The sequence below is a fragment of the Babylonia areolata genome, chromosome 10, assembly GCF_041734735.1.
Source record: "Babylonia areolata isolate BAREFJ2019XMU chromosome 10, ASM4173473v1, whole genome shotgun sequence".
In the NCBI taxonomy this organism is placed as follows: domain Eukaryota; kingdom Metazoa; phylum Mollusca; class Gastropoda; order Neogastropoda; family Buccinidae; genus Babylonia; species Babylonia areolata.
In genome coordinates, this window is record NC_134885.1 from 17,361,599 (window position 1) to 17,380,581 (window position 18,983).

Sequence of the window (18,983 nt, forward strand, 5' to 3'; positions counted from 1 at the left end):
AGCACTATAAGTTGTACCAGTTTTTATTTTTCTATTTTGCTTTTCCTGCTTTGTTTATTATTCTTGCAGATCTTGTTCCATCAACCATATGCACTTGTGATGTGCTTTCCAACTGTTTTGCTTCTGGCAATACCTTCTAAAGCAGGTCGCTCATCTGTCAGAGTAGATGGGAAATTCAGATGTCTTCCATAGACCAGTTGATATGGACTATATCCATGTGTGTTCACCATGCTGTTTTCCAATGCCAGTGCCCAACACAGTGCTGTTTCAAAATCAAGATCTTTCTGGTCTGTCATGAATTTCCTCATAATATTTTGAAAAGTGTGTGATTATGTCTTTCCATCATTCCATTGATCCAAGGGCTGTGTCTGATTGTGTCTTTCCATCATTCCATTGCTCCGAGGGCTGTGCCTGACTGTGTCTTTCCACCATTCCATTGCTCCAAGGGCGATAAAGCTGTTGTTTTCATTGCATTTCAAAATTCTTCATTGTTGAATTCACAGGCATTGTCAAGAAGTACACTACAATCCAGTGTTTCATTAACTTAACCGCTATAACTGATGATTGTTTGCTTTTGATGATAGCACCAGCACTCAATCTTGTGAAAGTACCACATATTCTCGTCCAGCTCATGCAGATCAACAGAGACTGCCAGTCATCTACCAAGGGCATTCCTATCACTGGTTTTGGTGATGTCTTTCTATGACAGACACATACATCACATTCTTCAAAGTAGACCAGGAAATTTAGATTAAAATTTGCATTAGGTCAAAATGTCTGCAACAAAAACGTTCTTTTTACGATAAAATAGAATAAATCATACTGAAATAAAGTTGGCCACTATAGGGGGGCAGGAACATAAGTAGATTTTGATTTTTAATGTCCAGAATCGAATATTTTTTATTACTTCTGCCTGTGCGAGAGCGCCTTACAAAGAGTCGCAAGGCAAGCACAGGTGAAGGTTACGCAAGGGCGGTATAAGGGGTCGCCAGAGGAAAGCGTTCAGCGCGGTACAGAACATGTGACTGACTGCTGCCGCACTGATGCTGATCTGCGAGCAGGTCACTGAATCTGAACAGTAGGCTAGGAAGAGAGCTCTTTTGAGTCAAAAGGAAACAAACATTTTCAATTTCATGTATTTTATACTAAAGCGGTAGAAGACGCAAATCCGCTTTTATGAATGTTTTCCAGTTTCCTACCATTCATGACATATCATAAAGAATGAAATCAGTATTATACCGACTGCAAAGGTGAATTTACGAAGGCAGCACGGGATCATTTAGTTCGTAAGTACAATTTTGTTGATATTCTACGCAATGCACAACTTGGATATACTCCATGCTCTGCTTATTAACGTGTGGAATATAAATATCTAAATATGTGTTAACCCGTTTCGGTTTCAATGAACATTATCAGCGCTATGTCCAGATAATAAACTGGGAAAGTATGGAGGGCAGATGATGGCAAAATTGAACATTATGTCTTGATGAACGGTATGAAATACATATTTTTCTTTGGAAATGAAGCGGTATTTGCAAATGTGACTCACGAACCCTGGCGCAGTAGACGTCGATTTAGCGTGGATATAAATAATCATCATAATGATAACAATCGATAATAAATTTTATTAATGATTATGTAAAACTTTCTTGTAACAAGTGTAACATTGAATCCAAGTTACCTAAACTAACTTTCCTGATGCAGATGTTTGAATTACTGGATTTATAATAATGATAGTAATGAACCTATAAGCCTGTGCAAAATTATGTATTTTATTAATGATTACCTAAAACCTTATGACATATGTAACATGGAACCCAAAATGCCTAAACAAACTCCCCCACCCTGGATGATTTTATTTTTCAGAAACACTGCAGGCACTCCATTTTCACATCAATTCTCCCCAGTGTTTCGTTCCACACTTCGTCTGTCTTGTGAACTGATAAACTAGTTTACATCATTTCGTGATAGAACTTCACCAGACAGCAAAAACCAAAATCAAGGTAATTTAAGGGGGTGATTTTCTACTTTGAACTTTCTTGTTTGGAACTTTTGATGCAACAAGTCTTCAACTGAAAACAGTCTTACTGAACTACATGCGTTGACTTGGTTCAAAATCTTGCGCCAGTATCCGTATATTACCGCATCTCGCCATGTGTCAAAAACAGTGATTGTGTCTAAACTTAATCGGATCAGAGATAAATGTACAAACAAACCATAACAACAACGAAATTAACATACACAGTTTTGTTGTTGTTGTTGATATAGCAATCACGGGGTGCGAATGAACATATATGTACATCTCACACGCTGTCGGAAACAACACATTCTCTGAATATGTGTTCAAACACACACGATTGAAGGGTGTTTGTCAAACCGATTTATGCTTTCCCGCAATGAATCTGCATGATTTATGTGGAAACAGTTCTAAATTTGTTTACATTTATATCTTTATTGGGTCGTTTACATGCACTGAAGTAACACAGAAAAGCGGAACTGAAAATGAATATGCGACGTCGATTGCATTTAAATAGTTGAGCAGTCATTTTTTTCAGAAAATGAGTGTATGTGCTGCAGAAGATAGATGTGTTGACCACCTGTTGCAAGTAAAGAACGTGTAGTGTATTCATGAATGTGCTTGCCTTTGAATGAATAAAATTACGTCAAGAGGAATGGGTTGTTTACGTCTGTCACGCGGGTTTTTTGCGTAATATTTCAAACTTACTGTACCATTTTTACTGATGATCAATGTTTTATTATCACAACGAATGAATACAGATCAGGTCTGTATGTACTGGATTTTCATCAGGTTTGTACTTATTTGTTTCTGACCACTTCATGTTTAGACACATTGCCATGCCACAAAATGGTGCCGAAATTTTGGATGTTTTTAATAATTTTCAACACATTTAAGATACAAGAACAAACCATATTCTCACAAAATTGTTGCAGACATTTCTCTAATGAATTGCAATCCTGATAACATGTGAAACATTTGAATAATCATTGTAAACACATGTTTATACTGAATCAGACTGAGAGACCCCCATTTCCAACAAAGTTCTGGAGACTGACCCATTTTCATTTTCCAGGCAGTCTTTGCTCTTCATGACTATCTCATGCACTTCATTTTGCCACCTTCATACTCCAGCCAGATACATTTTCTTTCCCATGCTAAACCGACGTGTCTACTGCGGCAGGGTTCGTGAGCCACATTTGCAAATACCGCTTCATTTCCAAAGAAAAATATATATTTCATACCGTTCTTTTTACATCAAGACATGATGTTGGTCGATTTTGCCATCATCTGCCTTCCATGCTTTCTGAATTAATTGTCTGGACAGTGCTCCGACCATGTTCACTGAAACAAACCTAGTTAACAGGTATTGAGATATTCATATACTACACGTTAATAAGCAGAGCATGAAGTATTTCCAAGTTGTGCATTGCGTAAAATGACAACATAATTGTTCCTGCGAACTAAATGATCCCGTGCTGCCTTCGTAAATTCACCTTTGCAGTCAGTATAATACCGATTTCATTCTTTATGAAATGTCAGGACTGGTAAGAAACTGTAAAACATTCATAAAAGCAAACTTGCGTTTTCTACCAATTCAGTATGTAATAGATGAAATTAAATATTTTGTTTCCTTTTGACCCCAAAGAGTTCTCTTATTTTCTGTACGGTATCTGTCATCTGCCGCAGTGACCTACTAACGGAGGTATAGGATAGCATCAGCACGGCAGCTGTCAGCCACAAGTACTGTACCGTGCTAAACGTTTTCCTCTGGCGACCCCTTATACCGCGCTTGCGTAACCCTCGCTTGCTCATGCCTTGCGGATCTTTGTAAGGCGCTCTCTCATGGCCAAATGTGTGAGAAATAATTATTAAAAATCAAAATCTAATCATGTTCCCGCCCACCTACAGCGGTCAAGTTTATATCAGCATGATCAGTATGATTTATTCTATTTTATCGTGAAAAGAACGGTTTTGTTGCAGACATTTTGACCATTTTTGTATCTGTCCTGGACTAAAGAGTTCTGTCATGTTTCTGTAGATTTCTTCAAGTTTTCAGCTGAATCAATACTCTCTTTTTCATCATTTCTTCTATCACCAGGATCACACAACCTTTTCCATCCTTCACTTGTCTTTGTCCAACAATGTCTATGCAGTACTCTGCAGCTGAGATGTAATTCAACTCCACAGGTTGACTGAACATTGTATCTTTAGTCACTGCAAATCCTGTCTGCTTTCTTGGGTGAAGTCTTGCTCAGAAAAAGTGGTAAATCTGCATCCACAACCTCTGCTTCAATGTTCCATTTTACATCTCCAATCCGTATTGGTACTGATGCTTTCATATAAGTGTTCACTTGCACAACATCACCAAATCCACCTTTGTTCTTGACATTGCTTTCATTTCTTTTGTCTTTTCTTCCTCCAGTTTGTTCAACAAACTGCTGAAATCATTTCTGTACATAAAGTCTTTGTATAAACTGTATCAATGATAGCACATCTATAAGCTTCTGTCATAAGTGTTTCATTTTCAGGTTTTGTTCAGCATCTGTCATTTTCACTTCTTCATGTCTCTCACATTTTTTAGGGCAATCTTTAACCCAGTGACATACATACAGCACATCTTCTACCATTTCTGTCTAATGGTTTTGATCCTCTTTGTTTCTGTTTTCCTCTGCCACATTACTTTTGATAATATGGACTGGACTATGCTGAATGTGTTTCTTTGATACCCGGAGAAATTTTTTGGCGTGAATGTTTCTTCTTGTTTAATCTTTATTTCACATTCTTCTTTGGTCGCTGAACAATCTCCAAAAATCCTCTTCAAAGCAGACTTCATAAAAGACAATTTTCTGTCAGATGCTTTCTTTTTCTGACAATATCTGCATTATCCAACAGTCTGAATTCATGTACTGCATCTGGATTTTTCATCTTGTATTTTTATCAAATATTATATATTCTTTCATACTCAGTGACAAATTTATTCACTGACATGTTTTCTCCTTCTTTTTGTCTCTCAGATTCTGTATATGCTAAGTATGCCAGATCCTTGTCATCCTGTAGAAAAAAAAAGTGCTTCAGCAAAATGTTCATCACCTTCCCTCATGTTTTGTTGTGCAGCATCTATTTCCATCGCTTTTGCTCTTGCTTGTCCAGTTAAAGTCAACATAACAGCCAGTGCTTGCTTTTCTGGTCTGTGACCAGCCTTCACATCTCCAGTTCATTTTTTCCCCATGTTTCATATACCGATCTGGCACTGGGGTCGGCTGCATTTTAAACGTATGTGCCAGGCTCACCAGAAATTAAAAATTTTGTACAACTTTTACTTACATTCACACTCTTCATGCTCTGCTACCATGAAAACATACCAAGTACATGTTTGAAATCGCTTCCTCAACTTGTTCCTGCTCGACCCCACTCAGCGTCATATTGTCAATTGGTTATCAAAGTCTTGTTTGAGCATCTCATTAAATCTTAATTCATTTCTGGCAAAACACCTCCTGACAATACTTGATCCCCATGTCGATCTTAACAAAGTTTTCAAACAAATCACCTGACTTCTTTACTTTTTGTGTGGTCTTGTAGGAGATGTCAAGGAGTCTCCTAAAGCACCATGGACATGGTACAAACAAATGTACACACGCAGAGATCTAAATATCTCTTGCAGCACATAGTGGCATTTGTAAACACAAGAAAGAAAATAAAGTATGGCTTTTAATATGGAAGGACAAGAAAATGGTCTGACAAGCGGAAAATGCAAAGCATATAATAAAAAAAAGTGCATGTATTTGCTGAAATGCAGTATACATTGAGGACAATTGGTTGGAGACATGACCACAAACACAACCACAAACTGTCTTTTTGCAAACGTCATGTCTCAACATGTAACCTGCACCTCTTCTGGAATAGTGGCCAGTGAAGCAGTGGCCTAATGGTAATGAGTTCAAGTTCTGCAATGAAACAGGAACCAGGATTTCTACATCCCCTCCACTAGACCATGAGTGGTGGTATCAGTGTCAGTCTTTCAGATGAGGTGATCAACAGGTCTGATGTGCAGCATGCATTTAGCAGACAAAAAAACAAAAAAAAAACACTGCAACAATGGGATGGACAAAATTCAGTTGAAAATCTGCTTTGATATAAAAACAAATGCACTTGCAGGCAGAAAAAAAAGGGGGGGGGGGGGGGAGTGGTGCTATATTGTGGTGATGCATTCTTCCCATGGAGAGCAACCCAAATTTCAAATAGAAAAAATCTGCTGTGACAAAAAAGTAGTACAATATAGTAGCAATACAATCAGATCAACAGTGAAATTGTACACATCATGAAAATATTTATCAAAGTCTGAATCTTGGTCCAATATTATTTAGTTTGTACACTCAACTACTGTCCAACATCATCAGACAACATCAATGTGATTTTGACAAGTTTGCAGATGACATCCAACTAACTACTAACGAAAGCTTTTTCCCCGAATTCTTTTGCCATCCTTCACAATTTGAGAGATGTGCACTGTTGCTGTGAAGAAGTCGATGCTGACAAACAAGCTTAAACTTAATGACGTCAAGACAGAAGCCATACTTATAGGTTCCAAGTCTGCATTTGGTCACATTTCAGACCATACCTTGACTTGTCTGCAATGCTGATATCAACTTCCAAAATTCTGTCAGAAACCTGGGTGCATTTTTTATATTTTTTTTTATTGAGCTCTGTCCATGCTAGTAATTTATGTAAAACTGCAAACTTCCAGCTGTGGAAAATCCATACCATTAGACTGTAACTATCTGAAGCAACCACTCAGCTTGATCCTTGATCCTAAGTCACACTGACAACTGCAACTCACTATCTGCTGGTCTACCTTCTGATTTCTTGTCATGCCTTCAGATGATTTTGAACATTGCTGCAAGAATCATTTTCAGAAAGTCAAAAAAGGATCACATTACCGCACTGTTATGTCAGCTTCGTTTGTTACCCATCCAGTACAGAATTCAGTACAAAATTGCTATATTGGCATCATCACTCTGAAGGATCTCTCTCATCTTGTATATCTGCTGTCCTTTATACTTACACCCCTTCCCATTCTCTCAGGTCTTCTGCTGAAAATCTCCTTTGAGTCCCCAAATCCTCTTCAAAGAGGGCCTTTCAGTATCAAGCACTTTTTGTCCGGGATTCTCTTCCTCTGGATTTCTGTCAGTTACAAATACTGTCCTCTTTCAAAACAAACTTGAAAACCCACCTATTCAAACAGGCCTTTTGGTTCTTCTTCTTCTTTTCGGTCGCACTTGTCACAGAGTCAGGCTGGCCTGCGAGACAAATGTCGTCGTGGCTTCCAGGTTTTGTCTGCAGCCGTAGAGCTTGGTGCGTAGTGGGGTCGCTTCTGGCCACACGGTGTCTCTCAGTCCCTGGTGGAGGGGACAAGTCTGCAGAACATGTTCTGGTGTTTGGTCTTCAAGACCACAGGGACAGGTCTGTGATGGTGCCAGCTTCAGCTTCTTGAACATGTGCGCGTTAAGGCGGCAGTGTCCTGTGCGTAAGCGCATAATTGCTACCTGCTGCCAGCGTTCAAGCTCGTGATATGCATCCCTTGTGGCTTGTGGTCGCAGTGCTGCCTTCACAAGGGTCTTCTTTTCAGCAAAGCTAACACTGTTGTTTGGTTGTCTTTCTTTCGCTCCGAGTTTGGCGAGCTGGTCCGCAATTTCGTTGCCTGGAATTCCGCAGTGGGCTGGAACCCATTGCAGGACTACTCGTCGTTGCTGGGCAACTTCTTGTAGTTTCTCCTTGAGACGAGGAAGTTTATCTCTTGCAAGGGCTTCCAGGACAGACAACGCATCTGTCAGAAAGACAACTTGTGGGCATTCGCTCTCCGAGTCGTGAACCATTGAAGCGGCCTGTATGAGCGCCTGAACCTCAGCTGCGTAGTTTGAACAGTGGCCTTTTGGTGTGATGAAGCATTGCTGAGTGTCTGCATTCTTCTCCCTCCTTCCCACCCCACTTTACCCTCTATACAGATCTACTGAAAGCATCAGGTAGAGTGTGTGCATCTGTAGGTGGATGTTAGTGTGTGCGAGCATATGTGCGTGTGTGTAGGGTAATTTTAGAACCACCCTCAAGCAGCCCCTATCAAGTCTGCAGACAAGACTGAAAGCCTGTGAATGCATTTAATAACATTGTTTCTTCACGTGAAAAGAGTGGTTTCAGTTGTTTTTATTTGAATGGCAGAATCAGGAAACAACTTTCATGCATGAAAGTTTGTTTTTTTTTCGTTTTTTTTTTTGTCAATCATTTGTCATCTACAACAGGCACATTAATATAGTAGAATAGAATAGAATAGAATATTTCTTTATTACCAAGTGTACCGGGTCACAAGGAATATTGGGGGATGGGGGGTGGGGGGGTGTGATAGTATATAACAAGATACGAACATAAATTGAAAATCATACACGAACATAAATACAGTAGAAATTAGGATACATACAAGTGCATATCAATATAAAAACTTGTGCATACACACACACACACACACATGCACGCACACACAAACTCTCTCTCTCTCTCTCTCTCTCTCACACACACACGTTTGAACAGAAGCTGCATAATACATGTGGATGGGGTTGATGACTAGATCTTTGGGTAGATGATTGTTGATATATGTACTGGACCATGGGTCTGTTAGGTATGTGCTTCAAATACTATGAGTGTGCATACGTAAAGAATCACAATATCCAATTTGGTAACCAATGAGAAAGTTTGGTGGGTTACAGAAAAATAAACATTCAGCATGAGCCATCTTCAAAATTCCAACTGGCTGCCTGTATGGCTTAGATAAACATGGTCATACACATATGAGCCCACTCATACAAACATGTGACTGTGGCAGTCACACAACCAAAAAATACAGAAAAAATAATTTCCCAGCATGTGAACTTTTGACTATCTTGTAAATGCCAACCTTATTATTGTGAACTGTCCACTAAATTATACTTGAAGGAGAAGAAAGAAAGGAACAGTCATTCTGATCAGACTCTAGAAGGGAGCCAAATGATTCTTGGCATATGAAAGCCATGAAATGCCAAGTCATGTTCCCCGAATCATTTTAATCTGCATATAATGTATATATTTAGACATCAGGGCAAAATACCATGGTTAGCAAATCACATCACACTAACAAATACAAAAACAAACCCAAGAGAGACACAGGTTTATTCTCCCTTATATTCTTTTGGTCAGCAGAATCTAACTACCTGATTATATTGTTTATGTGTGTTTTGGCAGCACAAATAAAACATGGCCTGAATGTAATCTGATCTTATCATGACATGTTAGTGCCTCCTGTTATATTTACTACAACGCTAAATTCTCATTTTCTGATTGACATATTCATGACAAAGATGCAGAGATGATGCAAGCAAGGATTAAAACAAATACCCACTTTTCCACAGCTGAAGTTATACATAAAAACAAGAATCTTTCAGTTTTCAATTCCATGCACCAGTTTACTTGTGTAAAAAATGTCTTTATACAAGCAAACTGTGAGGAAAACATGCTGTCCCCAAGTGACAAATCCATCAGCTGCCTCAAATGACTTACCACTGGCATGTAAACCTGAGTGCCTACAACCTGTCTTCACAGCCATGCACAGCACCACTCACCTTTCAGCCTCTTCTCCTCCTCTTTGAGGCCATGCAGAGTCTCTAGGACAAACTGCAGGCTCTCCTCCGTTTCCAACTTTTCACTCTCCTCTGCTTCTGCCAACTTTTTCTCCAGCTCTTGCTTGGATTGTTCATATTTCTTGAGGAGAGAAACAAGAAGATGATGACATACCTTGTTCCACATGGTATTGTGTACTGCATTGTTGACTTACAGAGAGGGAGGAGGACAAAAATGGTACGGAATGACACTTCCATGTGCATGGTATGAGTTTTCTTTACTCTTCCAGCCACAAAGTCAAGTTAGACAGCATTATAGATACTTCTAAAATTTATATGTACAAAAATGTTGACAGCCATTGCCTGAACAAACTGACTTCACAGGCACTTTTATCAATGGGCTGCTTAGCCAGCAGATCTACATGCTGAAAAACTAACCAAACAATAATCATATTCCTTTAGCTCTCCTCTCCTGACCTTGAGAAATAGTTTGGGTGCTATTCTTTCAAAGATGTTTTTTTAAACCAACGTCTTGCACACAGGAAGCACACACAATATACTTTTAAGTTAAAAAAATGTAGTCAGGTGTACTGCACTGCAGAGTGCACAATTTGGGTGTCTTGCAGCCCAGTGGAACAACATCATGTTGAATGGTGTATGCTTGTGTCAAATATTGTAGTGCAGTGCCAAGGAAACACTAGGAATACCACCATGTAATGTGCAAACTGAGACAGAACTACACACACACACACACACACACACACACACACACACACACACTTTCATGTACTCTATCTCACTCTCTCCTTCTACTGAGACATGTTCACAACAAAACCTACCAAGTTATCAACAAAACCAACCACAGGAGAACTAAACTTTTGTTTGCTTCGGATTCTTTTGTCTGGAACAATTTGGAACTTTAAAATCTGTCTACTGTATTACAACAAGAAGCAGATTGTTTGTGCTTAACTGGAAACCTTTATAAAACAAACAATATGATTTTCTCTTATGATTTTTTGCAAGGGAAGTCACTGTCTACTTGTGAGAAATTGTATTACGATAATGTAGAACTGGAAGTTGTAGAATCTTATCAGTACTTAGGGTACAGTTTACAACCAAATTAAGCCTTAAATTGGTGTGGGATAAAAAATGTCATAAAGGTACAAAAGGTGTACTGGAAATACTTACGACAATGAGAAAGTTTATGTTGATGTTATTGAGTTCTGGAGAATGAGTGACATCCAAATTGAACTAATGTAACATGGTGAAATTGTAATCTTTGCCCCACTGAGAGACAGAGTGTGTGTGTGTGTGTGTGTGTGTGTGTGTGTATGTGCATGTTCATGTCCATATTAGCTTTAGCGTGATTACTTCACATGCAAAATAACATTCATGTAGGATGGATCGCTGCATATTGATGTTTTTACTAAGTGAGTTCTCCTGCCTTTCCTTGTAGAACCAGTAATGGTAATTTCATCAGTTCTCAGTTAGCTGGAAAAGGGAAAAGGCAACAGCATTGTGTGTGGGCCTCTGTCAACATGATATGGGTATTTATCTACTTATTTTCCTTCATGTACAAGTACAGTCCCTTGCCCTTTAACCCCTCACTCTCCCGTTCCCTTACCCATATCCTGATACATTCCCCGTCCTCAATAAAGATTTGAAAAGAACCTGGACTGATGTGGTGAGAGAACCCTACCCGACCGACTACAAAATGGCACCCAGTATTTATCACCACTCAGAACATCACCTCAGAGTTGCCAGTTTTCAATGACTGGTTCTCATTGGTTACAAAGTTTCACCCAAGAAAGATTCCCTTTGAGTCACGATGAACTTTGACTTTGATGAACTGAGAACTGCTCTTCACTGAATGGAAAAACAGCATCCTCTGTTCTATGTCCTGAAGAAGCCAGTGGTATAAAAAATGAACCAATCATCAGAGGAAATGCCGTCAGCCATCAAGAAACTGACAAATCCAGCAGCTGACAAATGAGATGGCAAACTTAAAGAAACAGGTTACTTCTAATGCCCAAAGCCAGCAAAGGTAAAATCAACAACAGTATCAAGGAGTATCACCACGTCAGTATACTCCAGAAACAAAGGGACATCACAGAGACAGATCTTCAGTGTCAAGCCAATGCCGGATCCAGTGTTTCATATGTGGTGAGTTTGACCACATTGCTCCTGGATGTCGGGTGTTTCAACCAAGATATGTTGCTATCAACCATTATTCCTAAGATTTTATAATTCACAACTTCTTCTATCTTTTCATTTGCAATAAAGAAAGAGAACTGGTAAATTCTGGCAAAGACTGTCTTTTTTGTCTTGTGGTAATCATCATAAATTTAATTTATGGGGAAGGAGAGCCATGTGATTTAAACGTGTCCATTTAACAAGAATGTTGGTATTTTCTTACATGGTAAGGTGAACCCTCTGAACATAAGCAATACTTGCATCTACAGTACTTATCAGCAGCAAAGATGTCACTGTATTTTCAGAAATAATAGTAGATCATTAGTGCATAATGAAAACAATATAGGTTCCAGTACTGAACCTTGTGGAACACCAGATCTGTTGTAGAGAAAATTTGTTGTAAATGTGTTTAAAGATACTGTTTGTTGTCTGCTTGAAAGGAGCAATGAAATAAATTTAAGTGTTTCTGGAGATAATTTATCAATTGGTAATATTTTTAATGAGCAATCCATGGTTTATGACGTCAGAGGCTTTGGCAAAATTTACAAAAAGAACTCTAGTATATTGTTTTTTAGTTATATTCGAAAGCTATCTGTCTCTCAATTTGGTTAGTGCCATGTTACAAGAATGATTTTTTTCTAAATCCAGATTCATGTGTATGTATAAGTTTATATTGTTTAGATGGTTTAGATGTGACACTGATCGATACATTCTTTAAGAGGTTTCAAATTTGATAGAACGGGTAGAAATGAGATAGGTCTACAATTTATTGGGTCAGTTTTATTTCCAGATTTATATAACAGTACAATTTTTGCTTGTTTATTGTCAAGACATAGATTGTATATATGGGTAGAGTTTCTTCTATAACAGGTGCTGAAAGTGTAATAATTTTTCCATCTATCTCATCAATCCCACAAGTCGCTGTCTGTTTTAAATGATTAATTGCAAAGAAAACTTCATGAACACGCTGAGCACTTATATTTCAGTTTGAATTCATATTATTTGTTTGGTAGTATTTTTCAACCAGTTGAGTGCGAAGGAATTTTGTATAAAAAAAAATTGTTTTAAGTGCTCTCCCCTCACCAGGGAATCTTGAGGATTCAAGGATAATAAATGTAAAATATTCAAGTACAAAAACTTTACAAGACACAGAAGCAAAGCAAATGTTTTTGTGGCTTTAGGAGGAAGGTGACAGAATGGTTAAGATGCTTGTCTGTCAATTCAGAGTCCATGAGGGTCTGGATTCGAAACCCACTCTTGCCGTTTCTCCCACGTTTGAATGGAAAATTGAACTGAGTGTCAAGTCCTTTGGATAAGATGATAAATCAAAGTCACATATGCAGCACGCACCTGGCGCACTGAAAAAGAACCCATGGCAATGAGAGTGTTGTCCTCTGGCAAAATTCTGTAGACGAAACCCACTCAGATAGGTACACAAATATATATGCATGTACTCAAGGCCTGACAAAGTGTGTTGGGTTATGCTGCTGGTCAGGTATCTGCCTAGCAGAAGTCGTGTAGCGTATGTGGATTTGTCCAAATGCAGTGATGCCTCCTTGAGAAACTGAAACTGCAATTGTGACAGAAAATGAATACAGATTCTGAATGAGCTTTTTTCCCCATTTATTTTAATTGTAAATAACAACTATTCAAGCACTTCAAAGTGATGTTAATAATCTTTGTGCACTAGACATTTCCACCTCCACAGAATGACATCTGAAAAGAAAACAAACAAAATACAACTGGAAATAGCATGCCTATAGCCAGATTATACCTACAGAGGAAAATAAAACAGGTTATAAGTTTTTGATGACAATGACAATTCTTGCAGGTATGTAAGTGAATAACTGTCCCAACAATGCCAAACGATGTTTCTGTCAAACTTTAGTCAATCATGTTCTCAGAAACTGAACAGTCAAGCTTTTTTTACACCAAAAGCATTCCCCCTTTAGAGGGGGTAGCTCTTTGATGATACTTTCTCCTTTCCAGTTGCAACTGAGCCGATAAAGTGTCTGCTGTCCATCCGGTTTGTCTGCTCTACAAAGGCGTCAGTCAACAAACCAGTAACAAAAAGCATGAAAAATAAAATCATGAGATTCCTGTCTGACTTTCTGTCTACCCTGGGTTTCATGAAAATCATGGATGACTGGCTGTTGTCCAATTCCTGCCAGATGAATACTGTGAAAGGCAGTTCACTGAAGTCATGAACATGCCCTTTTGCCACTTCTGTTTAGTCTTCGACCTATCGTCTAAAACCACTCCACTCTTTCTCCTCCCCCTCTTCTCAAACTAGATGAAAGCAATGCACCCTGACCGTAAGCCATTGTCACCTGTTCAAAACTGATGGCTGATTGAACAGATGGACTGGAACAAAGCATCTAACATTGCTGTCAGTTTCGTCACTGTCGTTGTCATCATCTTTGAGTTTAAACCAATCATCAGACAAGATAGATGCATCTCTCATCATTATTACCATACAGAATCATCTGCACAACCAGCACAGTTGTGTGAATCCATTGACTAGGACCACTGTGTAAACTGGACAAAGTTTCAGACATTATTTTTGCACATGACACAAACCCAATTTTCTGGTGTGCTCAACCAAGTCCAGTTAGCGAAACATTATCAAGAAGAAAAAGGTCCTCTACCTAATGTATGCTCATTTAATTAATATGTTTATAATCCAGATACATTAAACTAATTGTTCAGATTCTGTTTGTGTTCATCAAACCAAACTCCGATGAAGGAAATATCAGAACAGAAGCAGGACATCAGTGGAAATCTTATAGGCACTAAAGCAACATTTTTTGTAGGATGTCAGCTGACATCTTATAGGCACTAAACTGGTTATGTTCTTCTCAGTCATTGTCTTTTGATTCATCATTTTGAATTACTTTGTATGTTACAGTTGAGAAATGATAATTTAGTTTACCAACTGATATATTGTTTATAAGATTTTATCTTGAGTTAATATTCTTATTAGTTAGTTGGTGTATAACTTTCCATGTTGTTTTACGGTCTTTCTTTTCAATGATTAGAGACAGGAAATGTTTTCCTTTCTGCTCATATCACAAACTTAACTCCACAAACCCAGGCATGAAGTGCAACACTACTCAGAACATTTCACTGGCTTCCTGTTAAAGTAAGGATTCAATACAAAGTGTCTCTGCTCTTAGTGTTTCCATCACAACAATATGCCGCCATATCTTTCAGATCTTCTCCATCTACACCATCCTTCTAGGTTGCTGCGCTCATTTGATGCCTCTCTGCTGACAGTTCCTCAGTTCTCCCTTGAGACCTTTGGCAAAAATTCTTTCTCTCTCTGGTACTGCCTGCTTCTGTCACTCAGAAAAACCCAGTGTTTTTCAACTTTTAAAAAGAATTTAAAGACGCACTTACTTCAAATTCACCTAGCATGATGCATACAAATGAGTGCCCATTTGCGTGAGGTGATGTGTTGTGGGGAGGGGGAAGGGTGTGACTGCTTTTAAATTTTGCACTTTAAAATGTAGATTTTTATGGTATTGTGATGTGTGTGACCCGTCTAAGAGTTGGAAGTGAATTTTCAGAATTGTGATATGGTTTTTCTGTATTGTGATCTCAGGAATAGTTTTAGGTGTTGTGATAGGTTTTTTTGTTTTTTTTAAGTATTGTGATATGATATTGCATTATTCAGGCTTTTAAATGTGGTATGTATGATAAGTGTGTATAGTCTGTGATGAGCGTGTGTGTGTGTGCAATAATTTGTTTTTGAGTCTTTGGTTAACTGACTGTAAAGGGTTATGCATGTAAGTTTTTCATTTTAGTTTTTAAATGCATATTTTAAACGCCTGTATTCACATTGTACAGTGCAAATGAACATGTTTTACGTGGAAGGGCACTTTATAAATTTTATTATTACTATCATCATTATCATTATTACTATTATAAATAAAGTGGTTGATCCATTCTGATTCATCACAGAGGGGAACAGATTAGCTATTTCACTTGAATTTCAATTCAAAGTGTTTCTACCCAATGTTGTTCCAGAATTTCCATTCTTTTTGATCTTACTGACTGATAAATATACACAATTATGCCAGAAGAAAACGAGTGCATGAGTGTGACTGTGTGTGTTTTTTCTCATCATTATATTCATTTTTAGTGGGCAGACATTGAATAAAAAAATTTTAAAAATCATACATTTGTGAGTGTGGGTAGAAAGGTGTGGTAAAGTGAAGTTGCAGTTTTGTCCACATGCATACTTGTACAGTGTAGAAAATGAATTTGGCCATGTCACAGAAATCAATAAACTAATGATAATGGGTGACATCACAGCCATGAAGAGCCAAAAAGGATTCCTGACTGTATGGTAATTCACAGACATGCTTCAATGTCAAGGCTTTGGATGTTCAACAGCAGCAGTAGTAAGGAGAAGAGAGGAAACAAGCGTGACTTACAATATGAAAAACTTCCACAAGATCATGGACAATTCAAGTATGTCTGTGGAAAGAAGACAACCATGAGTAATCCCTACTTTCCTCTCTCTGCAAAATTTGTTGAATTTTGGGATGGAGTTCCACAGATGACATGAAAAGATCAACAATTTCTTATGTGATTTTTTATAGTGCATCCAGATCAGACTGACACCTGCATCTTGCCCAGGAATCTGAACCTTAGTGGACCAGCAAAATGCCCTTTGCATTGGTCTGTCGGAAATATTACCGGCGCTGAATCCACAGAAATTATAAAACACAAATTCAGAATCATAAAATCAGGGAACCATAAAGTATGTTTTCAGATTAATTCACATGCTCAGAAGAAAAAGAAGTGTCAAAGGACATTTGTACCACTTCATCAAATAATGAACAACAGATGTGTCATATCACACACGCACGCACGCACGCACACGTGCGCACAAACACACACACACGCACGCACACACACACTCACTCACTCACTCACATACAAATATGCAATAACATGCATGTACACATGGTAGTATGCAAAATGATAGATTTGAATTTAAACTTTGGAAAATAGTATGAACTTTTCACTTGTGTCTTCCCTGCTCACCTAAATCTCTGGTATCTACACTTTAATCTCTTTATGTAATTCTTTTCTTTTCTGTATATTTTTATCAGTGTAAGCAGAGCTGATCTTTTATACCAATCCACCACATATAATACTCTGATTTTCACTGTTTGTGTTCATGCCATCTGATTAGTCAGATGCTGACCCACAAATAATGCCCTAAAAATACTACTGTTATTTTTGGCAATATAAGTATTGGTGAAGGTGCCACTTCCGTTCTTGTGAAAAAAACTGAATGTTGATCACAAACCAAATCAACCATACCATGCACAATCTGTCCGAACAGCCCGACATTCTTCACCCCATCCACCTTCTTCCTCCCCCTTTCATGCAAACTCAGTCCCCATCACCCTAAAATGCACCCTGTCTCCTGGTGAGGTAAGTCTGGAAGAGTTTTTGGCTCACAGACAGGACAACCCTTTCTGCTCTACTTCCCTTCTGCATGCAGCTGACTATCACTGACAATGCTATGTGCTACATCAGCCAGAAATCACACCTATCCAGGCCTGCAGAAAAAAGACCAGGTGTAATGGTGAGAGTGCAGGATGTTAGTGAGATTATGACTCATATGATATGGGCTACATCTTCCTGTCAGTCATCTCCTGACCTTTCACTTTTGACCTTTCCAGGACATCATCATGCCAAAAATCGATAACATGTCATAAAATTATGAAGCTTCACATAGTGATTTTACCAAATGAACTGCCACACTCTTTTGCTTAGATGTAAGTAAGAAAAGGCTGCAGCCTGATTCAGCACAAAATAAAGATATGCTATATGTTTTCATTAAAAAAACAAACAAAAAAAAACCCAACAACCCTTCATTTTAAGCTGTAATGTCATTTTTATTGATAGCATTAGTAATGAGTGCAGCTGTTATATGGACAATGTTTACGTTTTCTGTGTCACTGTTCATTAGCAACTTGTGTGTACTTACTTGTGTTTTCTATCCAGTGATTATTAGCAACTTGTGAGCACATGTTTTCTTCATCACTGATTGTTAGCAACTTGTGTGAACATACTTGGGCTTTCTATCTGTCACGAATTGTTAGCAACTTGTGTGTACAGTATAATTTGCCATTGAGGTTCAGTTACTGTGAACTGTCTTTTCAGTGCCCAGCCCCACTTTGCACAAATTCACCCTGAACAATTCATGAAGATGGGCATTTACCGGGTAATTTAACCTTCATGGGAGCGCAATCCCTTACTTTGTTTCATCATGAAGTACTCCACACATGAGAAACTTCCATTAAATTAATGATATCAATAAGATAATCCAATGTTAAGAGTTTAGGTTCAACTTTTTTAGATTCATTTCGTCACATAGACTGAATAACTGAATGGCCAGGGACAGACCTACTGTCCCCTGCAAACAGTTCAAAACAAAATGCTACTTACTGCAACAAGACACTGTGTCATGATAACACATGTTTTGTTGGGGTTTTTTCATAGACATATCAACATCTCAAAATTGGGGTGGGCTTTGATTACAAACTGGGATTTCAAAATTGTTTACAGAACAATGAAAATTGTCTTCAAATAATGAAACAATTTCTAACATTTTTATATCAAACTTTTGTTCCTCCAATTACTAGCAGAAACTTCTGGGTATCACATGGATACAGTTAATATGCACTGACTGGTGGATAAGTCAAGTAGACAGATGGGAAGGTAGGCAGGCTGATATGTGAGAAAAGGACAGCTAGTAATTAGGTAACTAAGTAGGTAACGCTTTGGCCTCACAATCAGCACAAAGAAGTCTGAGGTGATGCACCAGCCAGCTCCAGGAAAGCCTTACATTGAACCAAACATCTTCATCAACGGGCAACGACTGAATGCGGTGGACAAGTTCACATACCTGGTCAGTACACTCTCTCGCACAGCTGTCATCGACGACGAGGTGAATGCCAGACTCGCCAAAGCCAGCGCTGCCTTCGGCAGACTCCGTAAGAACGTTTGGAACAGGAGAGGCATTACCCTGGAGACGGAGCTCAAAGTATACAAGGCCATAGTTCTCACCACACTGCTGTATGGATGTGAATCATGGACGGTCTACA

The 18,983-nt window shown here is 38.5% G+C and overlaps 1 protein-coding gene across 5 annotated transcripts in view; it reads right to left on the reverse strand.

Annotated features, from left to right (window-relative positions):
- LOC143286835 (dynamin-binding protein-like) overlaps positions 1-18,983 on the reverse strand; it is a 274,661-nt gene that overhangs the window by 184,814 nt on the left and 70,864 nt on the right. For 4 of the 5 annotated variants that reach the window (XM_076594658.1, XM_076594659.1, XM_076594657.1 and 1 more), the window contains one exon: positions 9,664-9,802. The exons of the other annotated variant lie outside the window; for it this stretch is intronic. In XM_076594658.1, the coding sequence (XP_076450773.1) occupies positions 9,664-9,802 (139 nt within the window). The remainder of the gene's footprint in view (positions 1-9,663; positions 9,803-18,983) is intronic. 5 annotated transcript variants of the gene reach the window in all.